The sequence below is a fragment of the Rhinatrema bivittatum genome, chromosome 5 (assembly GCF_901001135.1).
Source record: "Rhinatrema bivittatum chromosome 5, aRhiBiv1.1, whole genome shotgun sequence".
NCBI classification, from domain to species: Eukaryota; Metazoa; Chordata; class Amphibia; order Gymnophiona; family Rhinatrematidae; genus Rhinatrema; species Rhinatrema bivittatum.
Window position 1 is genome coordinate 341,513,490 of NC_042619.1, and position 18,498 is coordinate 341,531,987.

General features: G+C 44.9%; 1 protein-coding gene across 1 annotated transcript in view; it reads right to left on the reverse strand.

Moving 5' to 3' along the window:
* Window positions 1-18,498, reverse strand: part of LOC115092958 (E3 ubiquitin-protein ligase HERC2-like) — a 2,733,734-nt gene that overhangs the window by 2,349,847 nt on the left and 365,389 nt on the right. The window contains 2 exon segments of the mRNA XM_029604466.1: window positions 5,049-5,300; window positions 16,068-16,181. Coding sequence (XP_029460326.1) covers window positions 5,049-5,300; window positions 16,068-16,181 — 366 coding nt within the window.

Here is an 18,498-nt window from a genome sequence, read left to right on the forward strand (position 1 = left end):
ATTAGTGTAAGGTGGATAAATTACTATGGCCTGAATCTCGCTGACCACAACTAAAATATGCATGAAGCATACAACTGTAGGCTGTACAGAGCTGGGTGTACCATCTACTCCATGGTAGTATGTGCCAACTGCACTAAGATTAACTCTGACAGAATTGGTTTTTAAGCCAGCCTCCGATAGGTGTAGAAAATAATCAAGCAGTTTTTGTGTGAGCAGGATAATGGATCTAGGGCCTTCAGCTCACACCACACAGAAAACCTCCTCCACCTCAATCAATAGGACGTTCTAGAGGAAGGCTTTCTAGAAGCAAACAGGACCTGAGACACATCCTCAGAAAGATCAAGCAGCAGCAGGATTAATCTCTCAACATCCAGGCTGTGAGCGACAGGGCCTGCAGGTTGGTATGTCACAGCCTGCCTTGATCTTGCGTGGTGAGATCTGGCCAAGTGCCCAGACTGATCCGTTTCCAGATGAATAACTCCTGCAGCAGTGTAAACGAATCCTGTCTCAGCCAATAAGGGGCTATGAGGATCATAGTCCCTCTGTCCTCGAAAAGCTTCAAGAGAGTATTCACCACTAAGGGAATTCAAGGATATGCGTACAGAAGACCCTTGCCCCAATGATGGGCCAGGGCATCTGAGGCTGGTTTGCCATCTGACGGACAGGGATTTGAAACGAAATACCTTCCAGTTGCAGGGGGATGCAAACAGATCTACGTCCGAGCTCCCTCAAAGGCAAAATATCCTATTTGATACTCCCGGTCTAGGGATCAATCGTGGGGTCTGAAGCATCAACACAGACTGTCTGCCACCAGGTTCTACATCCTGGCCAGTTACATGGCCCTGAGCAGCATCCCATGAGGGCCCACAACCAGATCTAAACAGCTTCCTGATACAGGAGGTACAATCCTGTGCCTCCCTGCTTGTTCACATACCACATGGCTACTTTGTCGTCAGTCTGGATCAGGACAACTTTCTTGATCAGCTCATCTCTGAAAGCTTATAGCGCCTACTTGATCGCCGGAGCTCCAGGAAGTTGATTTACCAAGAACGCTCCTGAGCGGATCACAGGCCCTGGTTTCATTTAAATGAACTCCCCAACCCAGAGAGGATGCATCCATGGCAGGGAGACTCCAAAAGGAAATCTCCTATTCCAGATTTGAAAGTATCCACCACCAGGACAAAGAGTCCCTGAGAGATGGGGTGACTCGGATGCAATCCTGGAGGCTCTCAGTGGCTTGGCGCCACTGTGACATCAGGGTCCACTGGGCTCTGCGCACGTCCAAGCATGCCAATGGAGTGACATGGACAGTCACTGCCATGTGGCCCAACAGCCTCAACATGTGCCAGGCTGATATCTGTTGGCTCTGTTGAACCTCTGCAGCAATGGTCACCAAGGAGATGGCCCTCTGGCAAAGCAGAAAGGCCTTAGCAAGGATCCAATAAAGTCCAATTGAGGTGACTGAGATGGGACTTTGGGTAGTTGAGAATGAATCCTAGTGAATTGTCTGCCAAGGGTACATAAATGGACAAGTGAATGGACCTGGTGGCCCCTGCCTGAGATGTACTCTTGACCAGCCAATCGACCAGATAGGGGAAAACATGCACTCCCAGTCTGCGGTGGTATGCTGCCAACATGGCCAGGCATTTTGTGAACACCTGTTGGGCGGACGCGAGCCCGAACGTCAACACTAGATACTGGAAGTGCTCTTTTCCCACCACAAATCGGAGATACTTCCTGTGACCGGGGACGGTTTCGATATGGGTGTATGCGTCCTTTAAGTCGAGAGAGCATAGCCAGTCCCCTTTTTGCAAAAGGGGATAAAGGTGCCCAGGGAAACTATCTTGAACTTTTCTTTTTTTTAGAAACTTGTTCAAGGCCCTCAAGTCTTTGGAATCAGGAAGCACCTGGAGTAGAACCCCCACCCTCTTTGTCCTGGTGGTATGGGCTCGACCACTCTGGCCATTAAGAGGGAAGAAAGCTCTGTTTGCAGTACCTCCTGATGCATTACCGGCCCCCAATATGGGCACAGAGGGCAATTTGGTAGGGCACCCAATAGATTTAATTGGTACCCTTGGCAGACAATGGATAAAACCCACTAGTCAGAGTTTACACTGGGCCAAAGAAGTGCAGCCTGCCCCCAACCGGATGGTCCATTGAGCCATGTACAGGCAACTGTCTTACACTCCCTATGGCCCACTCAAAAACCCGTCCCCTGGAGTTGACTGGAGCTTGGGAGCTCTCTGCTGCCTAGGACAGCCACGAGAGCTATGATGGTGCTGACGAGATCGAGGAGGCAGAGAATAGTACTTCCTTAGCCCCGGCATCAACAGCCTCTTAGAGGAAGAAGATGGGTCTGGAGTACTGGCAGAGAGTTGTTGGACGGTTTCATGATGGTCCCTCCCCCTATGTCCGAAGAGATTCTCTCCAGTACTCGGCACTTCAGTGAGTAATTCCTTTACTTCTGGTCGGATATCCAAGGCCCGCAGCTATGCCATTCTGCAGGCGCGGATTCCCACTGCAAAGACCCTCGATGCCATTTTGAAAACATTGTAGGTCACATGGACTTCGTGTTTACAAACTTCAGACCTTTGTGCACCAGCGACATGAGGGTGTCTTACTGCTGTTGAGGCAGCTGCTCAGCCACCTCCTGCACCTACTTCCAGATGTCCTGTGATTATTGGCTCATATAGAAGATGGTAGGCAGTGATGCAGGCAATAGGCATGGTGCCTTGGAACACCTCCTCCCAAGAGCGACCATGGCTCTGTGGGTCTTCCCTGGGGCACAGAGGAATGGTCCGAGAGTGTTTGTCCTCTTGAGGGTGGATTTGACCCCCAGTGACTGGTGAGGCAGCTGACACTTATCGAATCCAGCAGCCTTCTGGATGAGATAAACCCCATCCACCTCATTAACCGGAGGCACTGTGAGGAGCTGTTCCCAAATCCTCAGCACAACTTCTTAAGGAGCTCGTGCATCGGGACCACCATGATCTCCTTAGGAGGCTCCACAAACGGAATGATCTCCAGCATTTTGTACCTCGCATCCTCCTCTTAAGTCCTCAGGCGGAGACTTCCTTTGCTCATCTGGAGGAGAAGGGACTGACGGGAGACTATCTGAATTCTCAGAGGAGGACTCCATTTGATCACAGCCTCAGGTGCCATAGGAACCGTAATCCTCACTGTGTGCCACAGGGGATGGGCCCCTAGCTGCTCATTCTACATCCATAGGTGCAGGCACCGATGGAACTGAACAGGGGACTATAGGCCTTGGTATCTCCGACCAGCCTCAGCCGAGCTTCCTTCTCGGAGGAACCAGCGATGACCACCATATCGGTATGGGGAGGCCTCAGTGCCCAGCCAGGTGCCGGTGCTGTCCCAGGAGCAAACACTAGCTGGGTTGGTAATGCACTGATGAGCACATTGAGCTTCTCCAGAAGCAGTTCCGAGGTCAGGTATCACCGACTCTGGTACTGTTAGTGCCACAGGACAAAGGCCCTGCAGGGCCCACTCCACCAGTGGATTCGATGCTCCAGCTCCTCCTCAAAACGTTGCCAATGTCAACCCTGATTAGGAGGAAGGAGAGGTGGTCAGATCTTTCCTCAGTCCCGTGAGAGGGATCGTCAACTGGCACCAGGGACCAGTGGAGACCATCGCAGACCCTGGGCATTGATAGAGGAAGGGCACTCCACCACAGGGTCGCTTTGGGGGCACCGTGGAAAAAGCTGGTGCATCCCCATGCCCAGCACCAATACTTCGGAGACTTTCCTGATGTTGACCTGGTCCTTCCCCAATGCCAAGGTCAAAGACAAGAACTAGGCATCCTCAGTTTTAGAGGAGATCGGACAACGGTCCATGTCCATCGCCCCTATCCAACGGCGACCCTCGACAGAACAGACGGTCTCACCAATATCAATGGCATGGTGTCCATCAGTTCGGCACTGCAGTCCTTAAATGCCAATGCCACTGGCTTGGACTTCTTCGACTCGAAGAGCTGATCCATCTTGTCAAGTTGAAGTCGATGACCCTTCGGAGTCATCTCAATGCCCAAGCAGCAACCCTGGACATCAGGCAAAGGATGCATATTTCATGAGGATCAGTAATTGACATGGTCCTCAGGTACTGGGGGCATTGGCAAAAACCAGACGAGGCCATGATGGGGCAAAACAAAAGGGTAGGACAGAACGGTGGCAGCATGCATTGATGGCCGGTGGGCACCGAGGCACCCCCAACCAAGGAGGTTAAATCCATAAACTGCTATTATGTAGTAGCTATTATGTAGTAGCTTCTGATCCAATGTTTGGGTACTTGCCAGGTACATGTGATTGAATGGGCCACTACTGGAAACAGGATACTGGGCTTGATGGACCCTTGGTCTGACCCAGTATGGCATTTCTTATGTTCTTAACAGACCACGAAAAGTAAAAAAAACAATGTTTTCCACAAGGCAAATTACCAAGTTTTTAGACAAACCATTAGGGCTCACAGCTCAGAGGAGAAAAAAAAAGACTGAAGAGGGACCCCGCATGGACATGTGGTATAGGGCATGCTGGGCATACTCAGTATGCCCAGTCAAAGTTTCTAGAAACTTTGACATAAGTTTTCCACATCGGGATCCATCTAATGATGTCACCTATATGTGAGGACTATCATCCTGCTTGTCCTCGGAAAAAAGAAAATTATCCCAATTTACTAATTTTGAACCTGTGAAATCAAAATTAAAAAGTAATGAATAGAATTATTTAGAAGAAATATATTGTTTGGAAGTAAAGCAACCATTTTCGAATGTCTAAACTTAATAAACAATGTCCAGAATTCATAAATTAAAAAAAGTCAACGTTAAAAATAATCATGAAGAGAGAAATTTACAAAATTAGATTATGCCCTTTTGACTAGTTGTGATTTCACCTTGTAAATCTAGAATATATATATAGCTTAACACTGATTACAGTTATTAAATATTTAACAAATGAAATAATTAAGCAAAAAAAAAAAAAGAAATATGTGCCTTTACAACTCAAACATCTCCAACAGCTGCTCATCATACATACCTTGCAAACTTTCCATGAGTTTGGGGTATCTGACATGCTCTTCAGTTCCATGGCCAAGCCTTTGATTGTCTCCTTTTCCCCAGGAATAGACCTGACCAACTTTTGATAAAGCAACAGAAAATTGGCTCCCACAGCACACTTTTACAACATCCAGGTCCTGTAGCTTTTCTATCAGTTTGGGTGTCTTGCAACCATCACTGCCTCCTCTGCCTAACTTTCCATAGTCGCCATCGCCCCAGGACCACACTTGACCTGCAGAGGAAAGAAGTTTTGTATCTTGAATTCAGCAATTATATTCTAAAGCCTTATAAAAAAACAACTAAGCAAGTGGTCAACTGAGTATTTTAATTAATACTAGAGTATATGTGGTTTTGTTTATTTTTCTAATCTTTTTTTTTTTTTTTTTTAAAGATAAGTTCTCAGTACAGAAATACATGGAGGTAACAGAAAAGAGAAAACTAAGAAGAAAAACTGGGTTAAATGTAGGAAATGACTTGTTGCTATTCTTGCACTGCTGCAAAGCCTTGCTGCCGCAAAGATATTTCATTAAAATGACTATCCTGTCACTGTCCCATGGTTTCATTAAATGTTATCTCCTTAACTGCAATATCAAATGGAACAAAATCCTACCTTGTCTGTACAAATATTTAAGGATAGAATTTAAAAAAAAAAAGTGACTTATAGAATTCCAAAATACAAGACGTATAATTTACACTTGTCTGAAGATGGAGATATGATAGAAACAAACACATCAAAGCAAACATGGAAAGGAAGAGGCTCAGAGGCAGTCTCAGCAAGAATACAGAATACCAGCCTCCTGGCCAAGATGAAGAAACAGAAGTGAAATGCTAGCCAAAATTTAAAAATCTAATAAGTCTGGCAACACAATAATAATAGATTTCAATTACCCCAGTATTAACTGGTTCAGTATTTCACTGGGACATACTAGAGAGCGATTTATAAGCAATAAATGACTACTTCCTGGAGCAGGTGGTCCTGGGAACTCACGAAAGGGACAGCTACTGTAGTTCTAGTATTCGGTGGAACTGGTGTATTATGCAATCAAATTTGACATAATCACTGGAGGGACGACATTAAGGCAAACTACTGCAGGAGAATATATCTTTAAAAAGAAAGCTTACTATATAATGAATAAATTATTTTGAAAAACTATAAGGAGCAGTTGCAAAGGTTAAAAGTTTGCATGAGGCATGAACAATATTTAGAAATTCTTATATACAAACTGATCCTAGAAAATCATCCTATATATGGGAAAAAGTATCAGAATAGTTTTAAAGTACCTATGGATTTATAAGAGCACTTTAAAACTATTCTGACACTTTTTCCCATATATAGGGTGATTTTCTAGGATCAGTTTGAATATGGGTTTATTAATCCGGGATTTTGCTCCTTGTTAATGGTGGATTAGTGTAACTCAATATTTAGAAATACCATTTTATATGTATATTAAAAATAATTAGGAGTGGGCAATTTGGGACATGTGAGAAGATCCAAGCTTTCTGGAAACTTGTATTTCAGTATATGGAGCAAGTTCTTGCCTTAAGAATTCCTTTCAATGCAAGGATGGTCCTTCTTTGGGTTTTATCATTGACAGAAATGGAATGCAGAAATTAAGAATTAAGGTTTTTCTTCTGGCCAAACAGGCTATTCTACACTATTGGGAGACAGGAACATGCACCTTCTATGTATTGATGTAATAGTGTGCATAATCTACTACTTATGGAGTTACTTTCTGGCAAGTTAAGATCATAGTGGGAGAAGAATAAAGTTTTGAACACATGGATGCCTTATATATCTTCCTTAATGCACAGGGCAAGCAGCATGGTTCTTAAAGATTGAGTACAGTTCATAATCATTTTGTTAGTTTTTGTCTTATGGGAACTGGATAATAAGGGGAGGTTTGGGTAATAAGAGGTTTTTCACTGGTACAACTATTTGTTTATATAGGTATGATGTGCATCAGAACCAAATACATGGCATACATTCTTGAACAATTTTGTTGTTTGTTTCATTAATAAATCAATTTAAACCTAAAAATCTAAGTTATCCAGCTAAATTACAAAGGATATTCAGTGGCACAGCTATGCTGCCGAATATCCATGTAGAAGTTTCTTCTTAGTCAGATAAGTTATATCCAAATAAGTTAGACCAGCTCTAAGGCAGATGAAACTTATCCAGTTAACTTAACTGGATAAGACCAAAAATCACTATTTCTCCAGTTAACTGGTAAGGTATTTCAGCCTCGATTCGCCTACTACCAGACCACAAGTTATCTGGCTATTTAGACAGCCGGATAAGTGACTTATCTGGCTATCTAATGCCACTGAACATAACCAGATAAGTCCTACTTATCTGACTATTTAACACTAAATATGCTTTGAATATCAGCCTTACCATTTTGGAAGCCCAGATAAAATATAATCCATGCATTAAAAAAAGTTGAAGAAAGACCAAACAAGCATCAGCATGCTTTAATGGTAGAAAAAGTTAAAGCTAAAATTGCATCGTTCAAAAAATTAAAAGTAGACCTAAATGATAAAAATTGGCAAGTTAGGCGTAAAACGGTAGTAAGACATATAAAAGTAGAACATAGAAATGACGGCAAAATAAGACCAAATGATCCACCCAGTCTGCCCAGCAAGGAGGGCAATTCGGTGGGACACCCAATAAATTTAATTGGTACCTCTCAGAGTTCTCTTCCAATTGCAACCTCAAGGCTCTCAGCTCCTTCTCCTTCTGGGTTAGCTGCTGGATCCCACCTTTAAGCTGCACTTCCATTAATTTCTTATTTTCAAAAACCTTGCAATATTGGTCATGTAGGAGTAGAAGTCCACTCTCCATTTCCAGTATTTGGATAGTCTCCAGTGCATAACTTCTTGTTCATCCTTTCTTGAATTCTCCGCTGAAGTGTATCATGACATGAGTTCCTTACACACTTATTTGTTTACCCAGACTGTGCAATTCAGTCCTTGTTGGTTGTTGACTGAATGTAAATCCTCTAATCTTCATTCCCCCTGCCATTGAAGCAGAGATAGCTTTGAAGCAGATTTACACTGGATATGCATTGAGAGTGAAGTATCAGGCTTAATTGGTTTGAGGGTAGTAACCGCCGCAACAAGCAAGCTACTCTCACGCTTATTTGTTTACTCAGACTGTGCTACCTTGTTGGTTGCTCCCTGAATGCAAATCCTCTTTTCCACATTTCCTCTTGCCGTTGAGCATAGAACAATGTTGGAGTCTCATTAACCACTAAATATGGTTTGAATCACTAGGTAGTAGCCTTCATTCCCCCAAGCCACCCCATACCTCGTTTCTTCATTCCCATCCTCAAGGCTTTATGATCCTCAGTGTTTATCCCACGCCCCTTTGAAATTCTTCACAGTTTTTTTCATCACCACTTCCTCCGGAAGGGCGTTCCAGGCATCCACCACTCTTCTCCATGAAGAAATACTTCCCGACATTGGTTCTGAGTCTTCCTCCCGGGAGTTTTAAATCTTGACCCCTGGTTCTGCTGATTTTTTTCCATCGGAAAAGGTTTGTCGTTGTCTTTGGATCAATAAAACTTTTCAAGTATCTGAACATCTGTATCATATCACCCCTGCTCCTCCTTTTCTCCAGGGTATACATATTTAGATTCTTCATTCTCTCCTCATAAGTCATTCGATAAAGACCATCCATCTTTTTGGTCGCCCTTCTCTGGACCTCTTCCATCCTGTCTCTGTCCCTTCGGAGATACGGTCTCCAGAACTGAGCACAGTACTTCAGGTGAGGCCTCACCAAGGACCTGTACAAGGGGATAATTTCTTCCCTTTTCTTACTCTATATTCCTCTCTCTATGCAGCCCAGCATTCTTCTGGCTTTAGCTATCGCCTTGACACATTGTTTCGCCAACTTCATATCGTTAGACACTATCACCACAAGGTCTCTTTCCTGGTCCGTGCACATCAGCCCTTCACCCCCATCAAATACAGTTCTTTCGGATTTCCACACCCCATATGCATGACTCTGCACTTCATGGCATTGAATCTCAGCTGCCATAATTTCGACCAGTCTTCCAGCTTCCTTAAATCCAGTCTCAATCTATCCACGCCTTCCGGCATGTCCTCTCTGTTGCAAATCTTAGTATCATCTGCAAATAGACAAACCTTATCTTCTATCCCATCCGCGATGTCGCTCACAAAGATATTGAACTGGACCGGTCCCAACAGCAACCTTTGTGGCACTCCTCTCATCACTGCTGTCTCTTTAGAGTAAGTTCCATTTACCATCACACATTGTCTTCTGTCTTTCAACCAGTTTGCTATCCAGGCCACCACCTTGGCACTCACACCCAAGCTTCTCGTTTTATTCATAAGCCTCCTGTGCAGACCGTATCAAAAGCTTTGCTAAAATTCAAGTAGATTACATCAAGCGCTCTTCCTCAATCCAATTCCTTAGTCACCCAATCAAAAAAGTCGATCAGATTTGTCTGACAGGACCTTCCCTTGGTGAAACCATGCTGCCTGAGGTCCATCAGTTCTGCTGCTTGTAGATAGTTCACTATTCTTTTCTTCAGCAGTGACTCCAATATTTTTCCCACCACCGAGGTGAGGCTAACTGGCCTGTAGTTAACAGTCTCCTCTCTGCTCCCACTCTTGTGAAGCGGGACCACCGTCACTTCTCCAATCACTCGGCACCACTCCCGTTTCCAGGGATCTATTAAACAGGTCACACAGCGGAGCCGACAGCACATCTCTGAGCTCTCTCAGTATCCTGGGATAAACCTCATCCAGCCCCATGGCTTTGTCCACCTTCAGTTTTCCTAGCTCTTCCCATACTTTCTCTTCTGTAAACGGAGTTTCATCTACTCCACTCCCCTCCAGTTTCTTGTTTATTAGCGACAGTCCTTCTCCGAGGTCTTCTTTAGTGAACACCGAACTGAAATATTCGTTTAATATTTCTGCCATTTCTTCATCTTCTCCACCACCCATTGATCCTTTTCACCTTTCAATTTCAGTATACCACTTTGGACTTTTCTCTTTTCACTGATGTATCTGAAAAATGTTTTGTCACCTCGCTTTACCTCTTTGGCAATCCTTTCTTCCGCTTGACTTTTCGCTTTCTTGATTACTTTCATTGTCTCCCTCAGTTCCACCAGATATTCTTCCTTGTGATCCTCCCTTTTGGATCCTTTATATTTCTTAAACGCTGTTCTTTTAGCTTTTATTTTATCAGCCACCTCCTTTGAGAACCAGATAGGTTTCATTTTTCTCTTGCTTTTCTTTACTTTTCTAACATATAGATTAGTTGCCTTGGTAATTGCTCCTTTTAGTTTGGTTCACTGTTGCTCCACATCTCTCTCGTTCTCCCAGCCTTCTAGTTCTTCTCCCAGGTACTTCTCCATTTCATCAAAGTCCATGTTTTTAAACTGGAAAGCTCGGGTCTTCGTGCTACTTCTCCGTATCCTATTTGTGATTTGAAACCATACCGTTTGATGATCACTGGTGCTGAGGTGGGCACCCCCCTGGACATTAGAGCCATTATCTCCATTAGTGAGCACTAAATAGAGTATAGCTCCCTCCCTCGTGGGTTCCATTACCATTTGTTTAAACAAAGTCCCTTGCAGGGCATCCACTATCTCTCTACTACTGCTAGATTCTGCAGAAGGGATTCTCCAGTCTACATCCAGCAGATTAAAATCTCCAACAATCGCTTCTCCCTTCTTTCCCATCTTTTGGAAGTCTTCAACAAAATGCCCCATCATCTCTTTTTAGGTCAGCCCATAGTGATTCTTCTTTGCCCCATCTTCCTTGCAGCTCAGATGCTTGGATGTTGTTTCTGACATAAAGAGCCACTCCTCCCCCTTTCCTGTCATCTCTGTCCTTCCTTAATAAGTTATAGCCCGGTATTGCCATATCTCAATCATGAGATTCCGTGAACCACGTCTCCGTGACAGAAACAACGTCCAAGTCCGCCTCTACCATTAGGGCTTGCAGATCTGGGATTTTATTGCCCAAACTACGAGCATTTGTGTTAGCTTTCCAGCTTTTCTCGTTCAGGTTACTGCTTTTCTTGGACTCCTTTTGTGACTTATTTAGTTGAGTTTTGTTTTCCAATTCACCCTTGTATTTGGGGAGTGACATTCTAATTTCTTTCTGCCACCCCCGGCTTCTAGTTTAAATGCCTTATGAAATAGGATTTTAATTTATCTCTTAGGATCCTTTTTCCTGCCACAGAGAGATGTAAGCCATCTTTGACATATAGCTTTTTATTGTTCCATACACGGCCCCAGCCCCAATAAATCCAAAACTTTGTTCCTTACACCAGGATTTGAGACATACATTGAAGTTATGAATATGGCTTAACCTCTCCTTCCCCTTTCCCTGAACAGGTAACACTTCTGAAAAGGTGATGGTTTTGCCATATGACTAATCTGCTTCGCTAGAGACTGAAAATCTCTCTGTACCGTTTGGATGCTGTTACTAGCAAAGTTATTGGTTCTCAGATGGATGATATCAACATTACAGTCTTTGCTTTCTTCTCGGATCATTTTGACTATCTGAATAGCACTTCTGCCGGCCGATGATCCTGGAAGGCATTTAACTGTAGTGTTTCCCTCTAGAAGAGTTCCAAATTAGTTCCTCTGATGACAGAGTCACCCAGCACAATGAGCTTTTTTGTTTGGTTAATGATTGTATTTTAGAATTTCTGTATGCATTGTGTTTCTTCTTTCTTTTCAGATACCACGTCAATCTCTTTCACCATAGCGTTATATTTATGTGATACAGATAAGGTGTTTTGTACTTGTGCCACTTGAGAGAGCATGTGTTTCCGCATCACCGGTCTTACTCTACCAGAGCCCACCATAATCCTTTTGCCTTTTGGGTGTAAGTGGGGGGGGGGGGGGGGTGGGAAGAGACATGTGGGCTGCACAATTGTGTAGAATGGGTGTCTGTGGGTCACAGGACTTATCCTACCTGAGCCCACTGTAAACCTCTTTTTCCTTGAGTTTTTTGGTTTTTTGTTTTGTTTTTTTTTGCAGTAACGAGGAATTAATTTTAGAGTACTGTGGAGTGGGTGAAAGTTTCTTTATTACCGCTGATTCTGCTTTAGCCAGCTCTTTTTTGAGGGAAGATAGTTCTGAACATATGGGGCAAGCCCTAAGTTTCCAGATGATTTCCCTCAATATAAAGGCTCCACAATTGTTGCATTGAATAGTCCTCATTCTGGTAAATTAGATGGGTAGCACCTGAGGAATTACCAAATTTCCACCCTATATTGTTGCCAATTATGTATTCAGGCAGACTATATCATAAATTCATCCCCAGGGGAGGGTGGGTAGAGGGGCAGGGAGGGCGGGAGTTAAACAGTTAGCTCTTGGTCAAGGTTGTTCTCAGGACCCTGTATCTGCAATTCAGTTTGAAAAGACCCCCCCAATTGTCTTACTTAGTTAAACTTAAACGTGTTGGTAGTGCTCTCATAAGTGCATACAGGGATTCAAGCAGTGGTTTGAGGAGAGACTGTGCCAGCTCCAGTGGCATCATTGCTCCAAAGCCGAGGCCCTGCAGCACCTTCTCCATGGCTAGCTGGAATCGCTTTTCCAGTTCCTTCTCAAAGATCGCCAAAGCTTAGTCAGATCCTCTTTGGAACAGAAAGAAGGATCAGTGGCGAACATCGGGACCTATGGAGGGCATGACAAACCCCTGGGAACCATATAGGATGGGCGCTCCTCACCATGGGGTCATTTTGGGGGCTGAGGCTAGTGTGTCCCCTTTTCTGACATCATGTCAATGCTTCTTCGACATCCCTCAATGCTCATATTGGTCGTTCTCTGGTGTTAAGGCCGAACCTGATGTCCGAGGATGCCATTAACACCAAAAGAGCCAATGACCCCATCAATATCAATGACGACAGCCATTGGCACAGCTCCGAGCTCCCACAATTCTGATGTTTCTGATACATCGATATTCTAGTGCCTGAAGAGCTGGGACATCATCTCCAACTAGGCCTGGCATCCTTTTGGGGGGCATCTGAGTGCACTTGCTGCTAGCCTAGATATCATGCGACGCACCCAGGCAGAGGATACATTTATCATAAGGGTCCGTGACAGAAATAGTGCTCGTGCACCAAGGGCATTCACTAAAACCTTGACATCTTTTCGAAAGAAAAGGGACATGATGTCAAAAATCTAGGGCAGCGGCTGTCAATGGCCAGCAGGTACCAAGCACACCATCACCCTAGAACAGCGCTTCTCAACCAGTGTGTCGTGACAACCAGTGTGTCACGTCTCCCGGTGTCCCTCTGCCCCATTCTACTTTCCTTCTCCCTTTTCCAGCCCCCACGGACCAATTGGAAGCCTCCTTTCTTCCTACTTCCACTGCCCAATGGGAAGCCTCCTTCATTCTGCTTGCCCCCGTGCAGGCCAATTGGAAGCCTCCTCCTTTCTACCTGCCAGTGGGAGTACGAAGAAGGGAGGAAGCCTTTGATTGGCCGGTGAGGCAGGCATTGCCTAGCCCGGGGGTTGGAGGAATAGCCCATGAAGCAAGGCCGCCACAAGAGCCCATTCCCATGGTGGCGAAGAGGACAACCTGACCCCGACGAAGCAAGGCCACTACAGGATTGTGGCGGCGAAGAGGAAACCTGACCCCGACCGAGGCCACCACAGGAGCCCATCCCCGTGGCGGCAAAGAGGAAACCCGACCCCGACCGAGGCCATCACGGGAGCCCATTCCTGTGGCGGCAAAAAAAGCAGGCCCGCTGGAGTAAAGCCACAACAGAAATGGAGCCCATCCCTGCAGTGAAGGAAGAAGTTTTTGGTGAGAACTGGAGTGAGAGCTGGTGTGTCCGTGTGTGTGTGTGTGTGAGTGTGTGTGTGTGTATGGGTGCGAGCTGGTGTGTGTGTGTGTGTGTGGGTGGGTGCGAGCTGGTGTGTGGGTGAGAGCTGGTGTATGTGTGTGTGTGTGTGTGTGAATGGGTGCCTGGGTGAGAGCTGGTGTGTCCGTGTGTGTCCGTGTGAATGGGTGCCTGGGTGCGAGCTGGTGTGTCCGTGTGTGTGTGTGTGAATGGGTGCCTGGGTGCGAGCTGGTGTGTCCGTGTGTGTGTGTGTGTGTGTGTGTGTGTGTGAATGGGTGCCTGGGTCAGAGCTGGTGTGTGTGTGTGTGAATGGGTGCCTGGGTGAGGGCTGGTGTGTCCGTGTGTGAGAATGAGTGCCTGGGTGAGGGCTGGTGTGTGTGTGTGTGTGTGTGTGTGTGTGTGTGTGTGTGTGTGTGTGAATGAGTGCCTGGGTGAGGGTTGGTGTGTCCGTGTGTGTGTGTGAATGGGTGCCTGGGTGAGAGCTGGTGTGTCTGTGTGTGAATGGGTGCCTGGGTGAGAGCTGGTGTGAATGGGTGCGAATGGGTGCCTGGGTGAGAGCTGGTGTGAATAGAAGCCTGGGTGAGAGCGTGTGTGTGTGGGTGTGAATGGATGCATGGCTGAAAGCTGGTGTGAATGGGTGTTTGGGTGAGAGCTTGTGTGTTTGGGTGTGAATGGGTGTTTGGGTGACAGCTTGTGTGTTTGGGTGTGAATGGGTGTTTGGGTGACAGCTTGTGGGTATGGGTGTGAATGGAAGCCTGGGTGAGAGCTTGTGTGTATGGGTGTAAATGGAAGCCTGGGTGAGAGCTTGTGTGTATGGGTGTGAATGGAAGCCTGGGTGAGATCTTGTGTCTGAGGGTGTGAATGGGTGCCTGGGTGAAAGCTTGTGTCTGTGGGACAGAAGTACCAGAGGCCAGAAGGCAAGGTAAGGCTTGAGTAGGCCACAAGGCAAGGAGCAAGATATAAACCTACTTGTTAATATCAACTTGTAGGTTGATATATCAACTTGTAGGTTGATATATCAACTTGTAGGTTGATATATCAACTTGTAGGTTGATATATCAACTTGTAGGTTGATATTGTTGTTATATCAACAAGTAGGTTAATTTTAACCTACTTGTTAATATCAACTTGTACATTTGTATATATTTCTCGTATTATTCTCCCCTGCCCTTGTTAATCCCTACCTGTTAATGTTATTATTGTAAAGCCTGTTGCTAATTTATGTTACATTGTGAACCGAGGTGATGTTTTGCAAACGTGCCTCGGTATATAAGAAACCTCTAAATAAAATAAATAAAATAAATAAATAAAAGGCCTAGAGGCCACAAGGCAATATAAGGCTTAGATAGCCCGTAAAGCAAAGAGCAAGACATAGGAATGCCCTGGAGGCCACAAGGCCAAAAAGGTAAGAGTGGTCATCTCAGAGAACCAAGGGTGACTCCGTAAAATGGCATCTAGGTTCTAGCAAAGCAGGGTTAAATGGGGCTGGAGCTTGGGTGTGGTGCGAGCAGCAAGGCAAAGCTTGGCAAGGCTGGAGATGAAGCTTGCTGAGGACCCCTGGTAAAGAGGAGCCCGCGCCACAGGTTGAGTCAGTTTGCCTGAGAGGTAGTGTCTCGGGGAGCTCAGATCAAAGCTCACTGGAGGCCTCTACTGATGGGAAAGTGTCACAGCTGGCTAAATGAGGGCATAGTGAGACTGCATGGTAGACAAAACAGTGATACTAGAAATTATTTTTAAACTACTTTAATTTTTCAACATCCAAAATTATTACCAGCACATTCACTGAAGAGAGATAGCTGCTCTTCCCAAGTCTATCACTGTTACAACAGGTTTATCTTTACAATTAAAACAAATTAGCATAGGTTTCTTTGTAGCATTTAATGCCTGCTTAAGTAACTATATGCATCCAAGGGGCTGGCACTCCTAGTTAATATGTTAATACATGTATCAACTTGCATTTCAAAATCTCTTAAATCTGTTTTAGGTAGAGTACATTCATAAGCATTGTAATCAGCAGTTTGAGATGTTTTCCGTGCCAGGATCCATCAGATGATATCACCCATGTGTTAGGACCGGCATCCTGCTTGGCTTTGGAGAATTTTTAAATTTATGTCTCCAGGCTTGCCTGCATTTAAACAACTGTGGTAGTTAAATTTTGCTACTAACCATTCTCAGTCACTGCAAGGGTCTGAGCATCTCCACTTCCACAGGAAACATCAATGACCTTTAAACCCTTCAGTCCCGTTACTAGCATAGGAATAGTTTGATCTTCACTAGAGCCTGAAAAGCAAAAAGATCTTTACTGGTATTAATAGTACACTTGATTATGTAAAGGTATTCTAACAAAACTTACATGCGGACAAGAAAAGGACCAATGTTTTGTCCAAATGTTAGTAAGTCCTCAAGAGAGAAGTAAACATACATACAAAACATTATTGGCAGTACATTCTTGTTAAGTGAAGGAGAATAAAATAGTGATTGAATAATATAACTGTTCAGCTCTTTTCAAGATAGTTAAAAATAAATGCAATGTCACAGTATATGTACAATTTTCAAAACACTGTTTTATGCAGATAAACATAGGGCCAATATTCAGCCATGGCACAGCTAGTTAAGTTAGCCGCATACACCTATCTGGCCAACGTAACCGTGACATTCAGTGACGTGGCAGCACCACTTAATATACCCAGCTATCTTACTTAGCTAGCTTACTTAGTTAGCTGTATAAGTTAAGCAGCTAAATCTGAATATCAGAGTTAGCCACATAACCTATGCAGCCAACTCTGCCCTTCTCGAAACGCCACCCACCCCGCCCTAGAAAGCCCCCGACTTAAATGGCTAGAATTTTGCTGTATATGGTTTAGCAGAGTTGCTTACCTGTAACAGGTGTTCTCACAGGACATATGGGTCACATCATCAGGATGGAGCCCAATCATGAAACACTTTTGTCAAAGTTTCTAGAACTGACTGGCACCTTCTGGGTTTGCCCAGCAATGCACTGCCCTGCATCCAGCAGGGGTCCCCCTTCAGTCTTGTCTTATAGCAAAAAGTACATGCAAAAAATAAAATAAGAAAATGTAAGCAAACCCAACTCCGCAGGGTGGCGGGCAGGTTATGTGAGGACTAACATCCTGCTGTCCTGTGAGAACACCTGTTACAGGTAAGCAACTCTGCTTTCTCACAGGACAAGCAGGATGGTAGTCCTCACATATGGGTGAGTACCGAGCTGAGGATGCCCGAGCAAAGCACCAAATGCACCCAAAGACGTGCAACAGGCACAACAACAGGGGTGGAAATTTGGTTAGGAGGGCATCCTGAACGGGTCGGTGGAAGGATGTTGGGAAGTTAAACGGAAAACAAGTTGCGTAGAATGGACTGGCCAAAGATGGAATCCTGTGTGCCAGCCTTATCTAAGGAATAATGGGCTGCAAAAGTATAGCGAGAACTCCAGCTAGCAGCCTTACAAATATAAGCAAGCGGCACCGAACGGAGGTGCGCTACTGATGTCGCCATGGCCCTGACAGAGTCTTACACGGTCTTGCTGGTAGCAAAAAGAAATGCATTCCGCCAGCCAGGAGGAGAGGGTCTGCTTTCCCACAGGATTTCAAAATTTGATGGTATCAAAAGAAACAAAACAATTGAGTGGATTTCCTGTGGGCGGACGTGCGGTCCAGATAGAAATCTAGAGCACGTTTGCAATCCAGGGAATGCAGAGCCTGTTCTCCTGGGTTGGAATGGGGCCTGAGAAAAAAGGTAGGTAGGATAATAGATTGGTAAATATGAAATTCCGACACTACCTTCAGCAAAAATTTAGGGTGAGTGCGGAGCACTACCCTGTCATGCAGAATTTTAGTGTAAGGCGGGTAGGTAACTAATGCCTGAGGACATGATCGCAAGAAGAAAAACTACCTTCCAAGTAAGATAGCGGAGATCACAGGAGTGGAGAGGCTCAAACGGAGGTTTCATGAGCCGTCCCAAAACCACATTAAGGTCCCAAGCAGGGGCAGGAGGGCGAAGGAGGTTTTAAATGGAGCAAGCCTCTCATGAAATGTGATACTAAGGGTTGTGTTGAAATGGAGACATCTCCTATGCCCTTATGGTATGCAGACACTGCACTAATATGCACCCTGATAGAGGAAGTTCTTAGGCCTAACTCTGACAGGTGCCAGAGATAGTCCAGGAACCTCGCAGTGTAAGTGAAAGGGTCTATGGACATGGAATTCACCAGACCATAAACCTCTTCCATTTAGAGTGATAAGACCTTCTCGTTGAAGGTTTTCGTGAAGCCACCAGGACTCAGGATACAGACTCTGAAAGGTTAGAGTATTAACCTTTCAACATCCAGGCTGTCAGACAGAGCTTGGAGGTTGGGGTGTCGCAGATACCTTTCGTTCTGAGTGATTAGAAGGTGATTCTTCCCCAGAGGAATGAGTTGGCGTACTGATAGGTCCTGGAGGATTGGAAACCACACCTGGTGCCAGTTTCTCTCTCTCAGTCTGAGATTGTTTTTCATGGTCTTTAATTCTGATGTGTACAATAGTTTTCTATTTTTTTGAGTAGGCTGTAGGTCTCGGTTAATGAGGGGACATAGATCGTT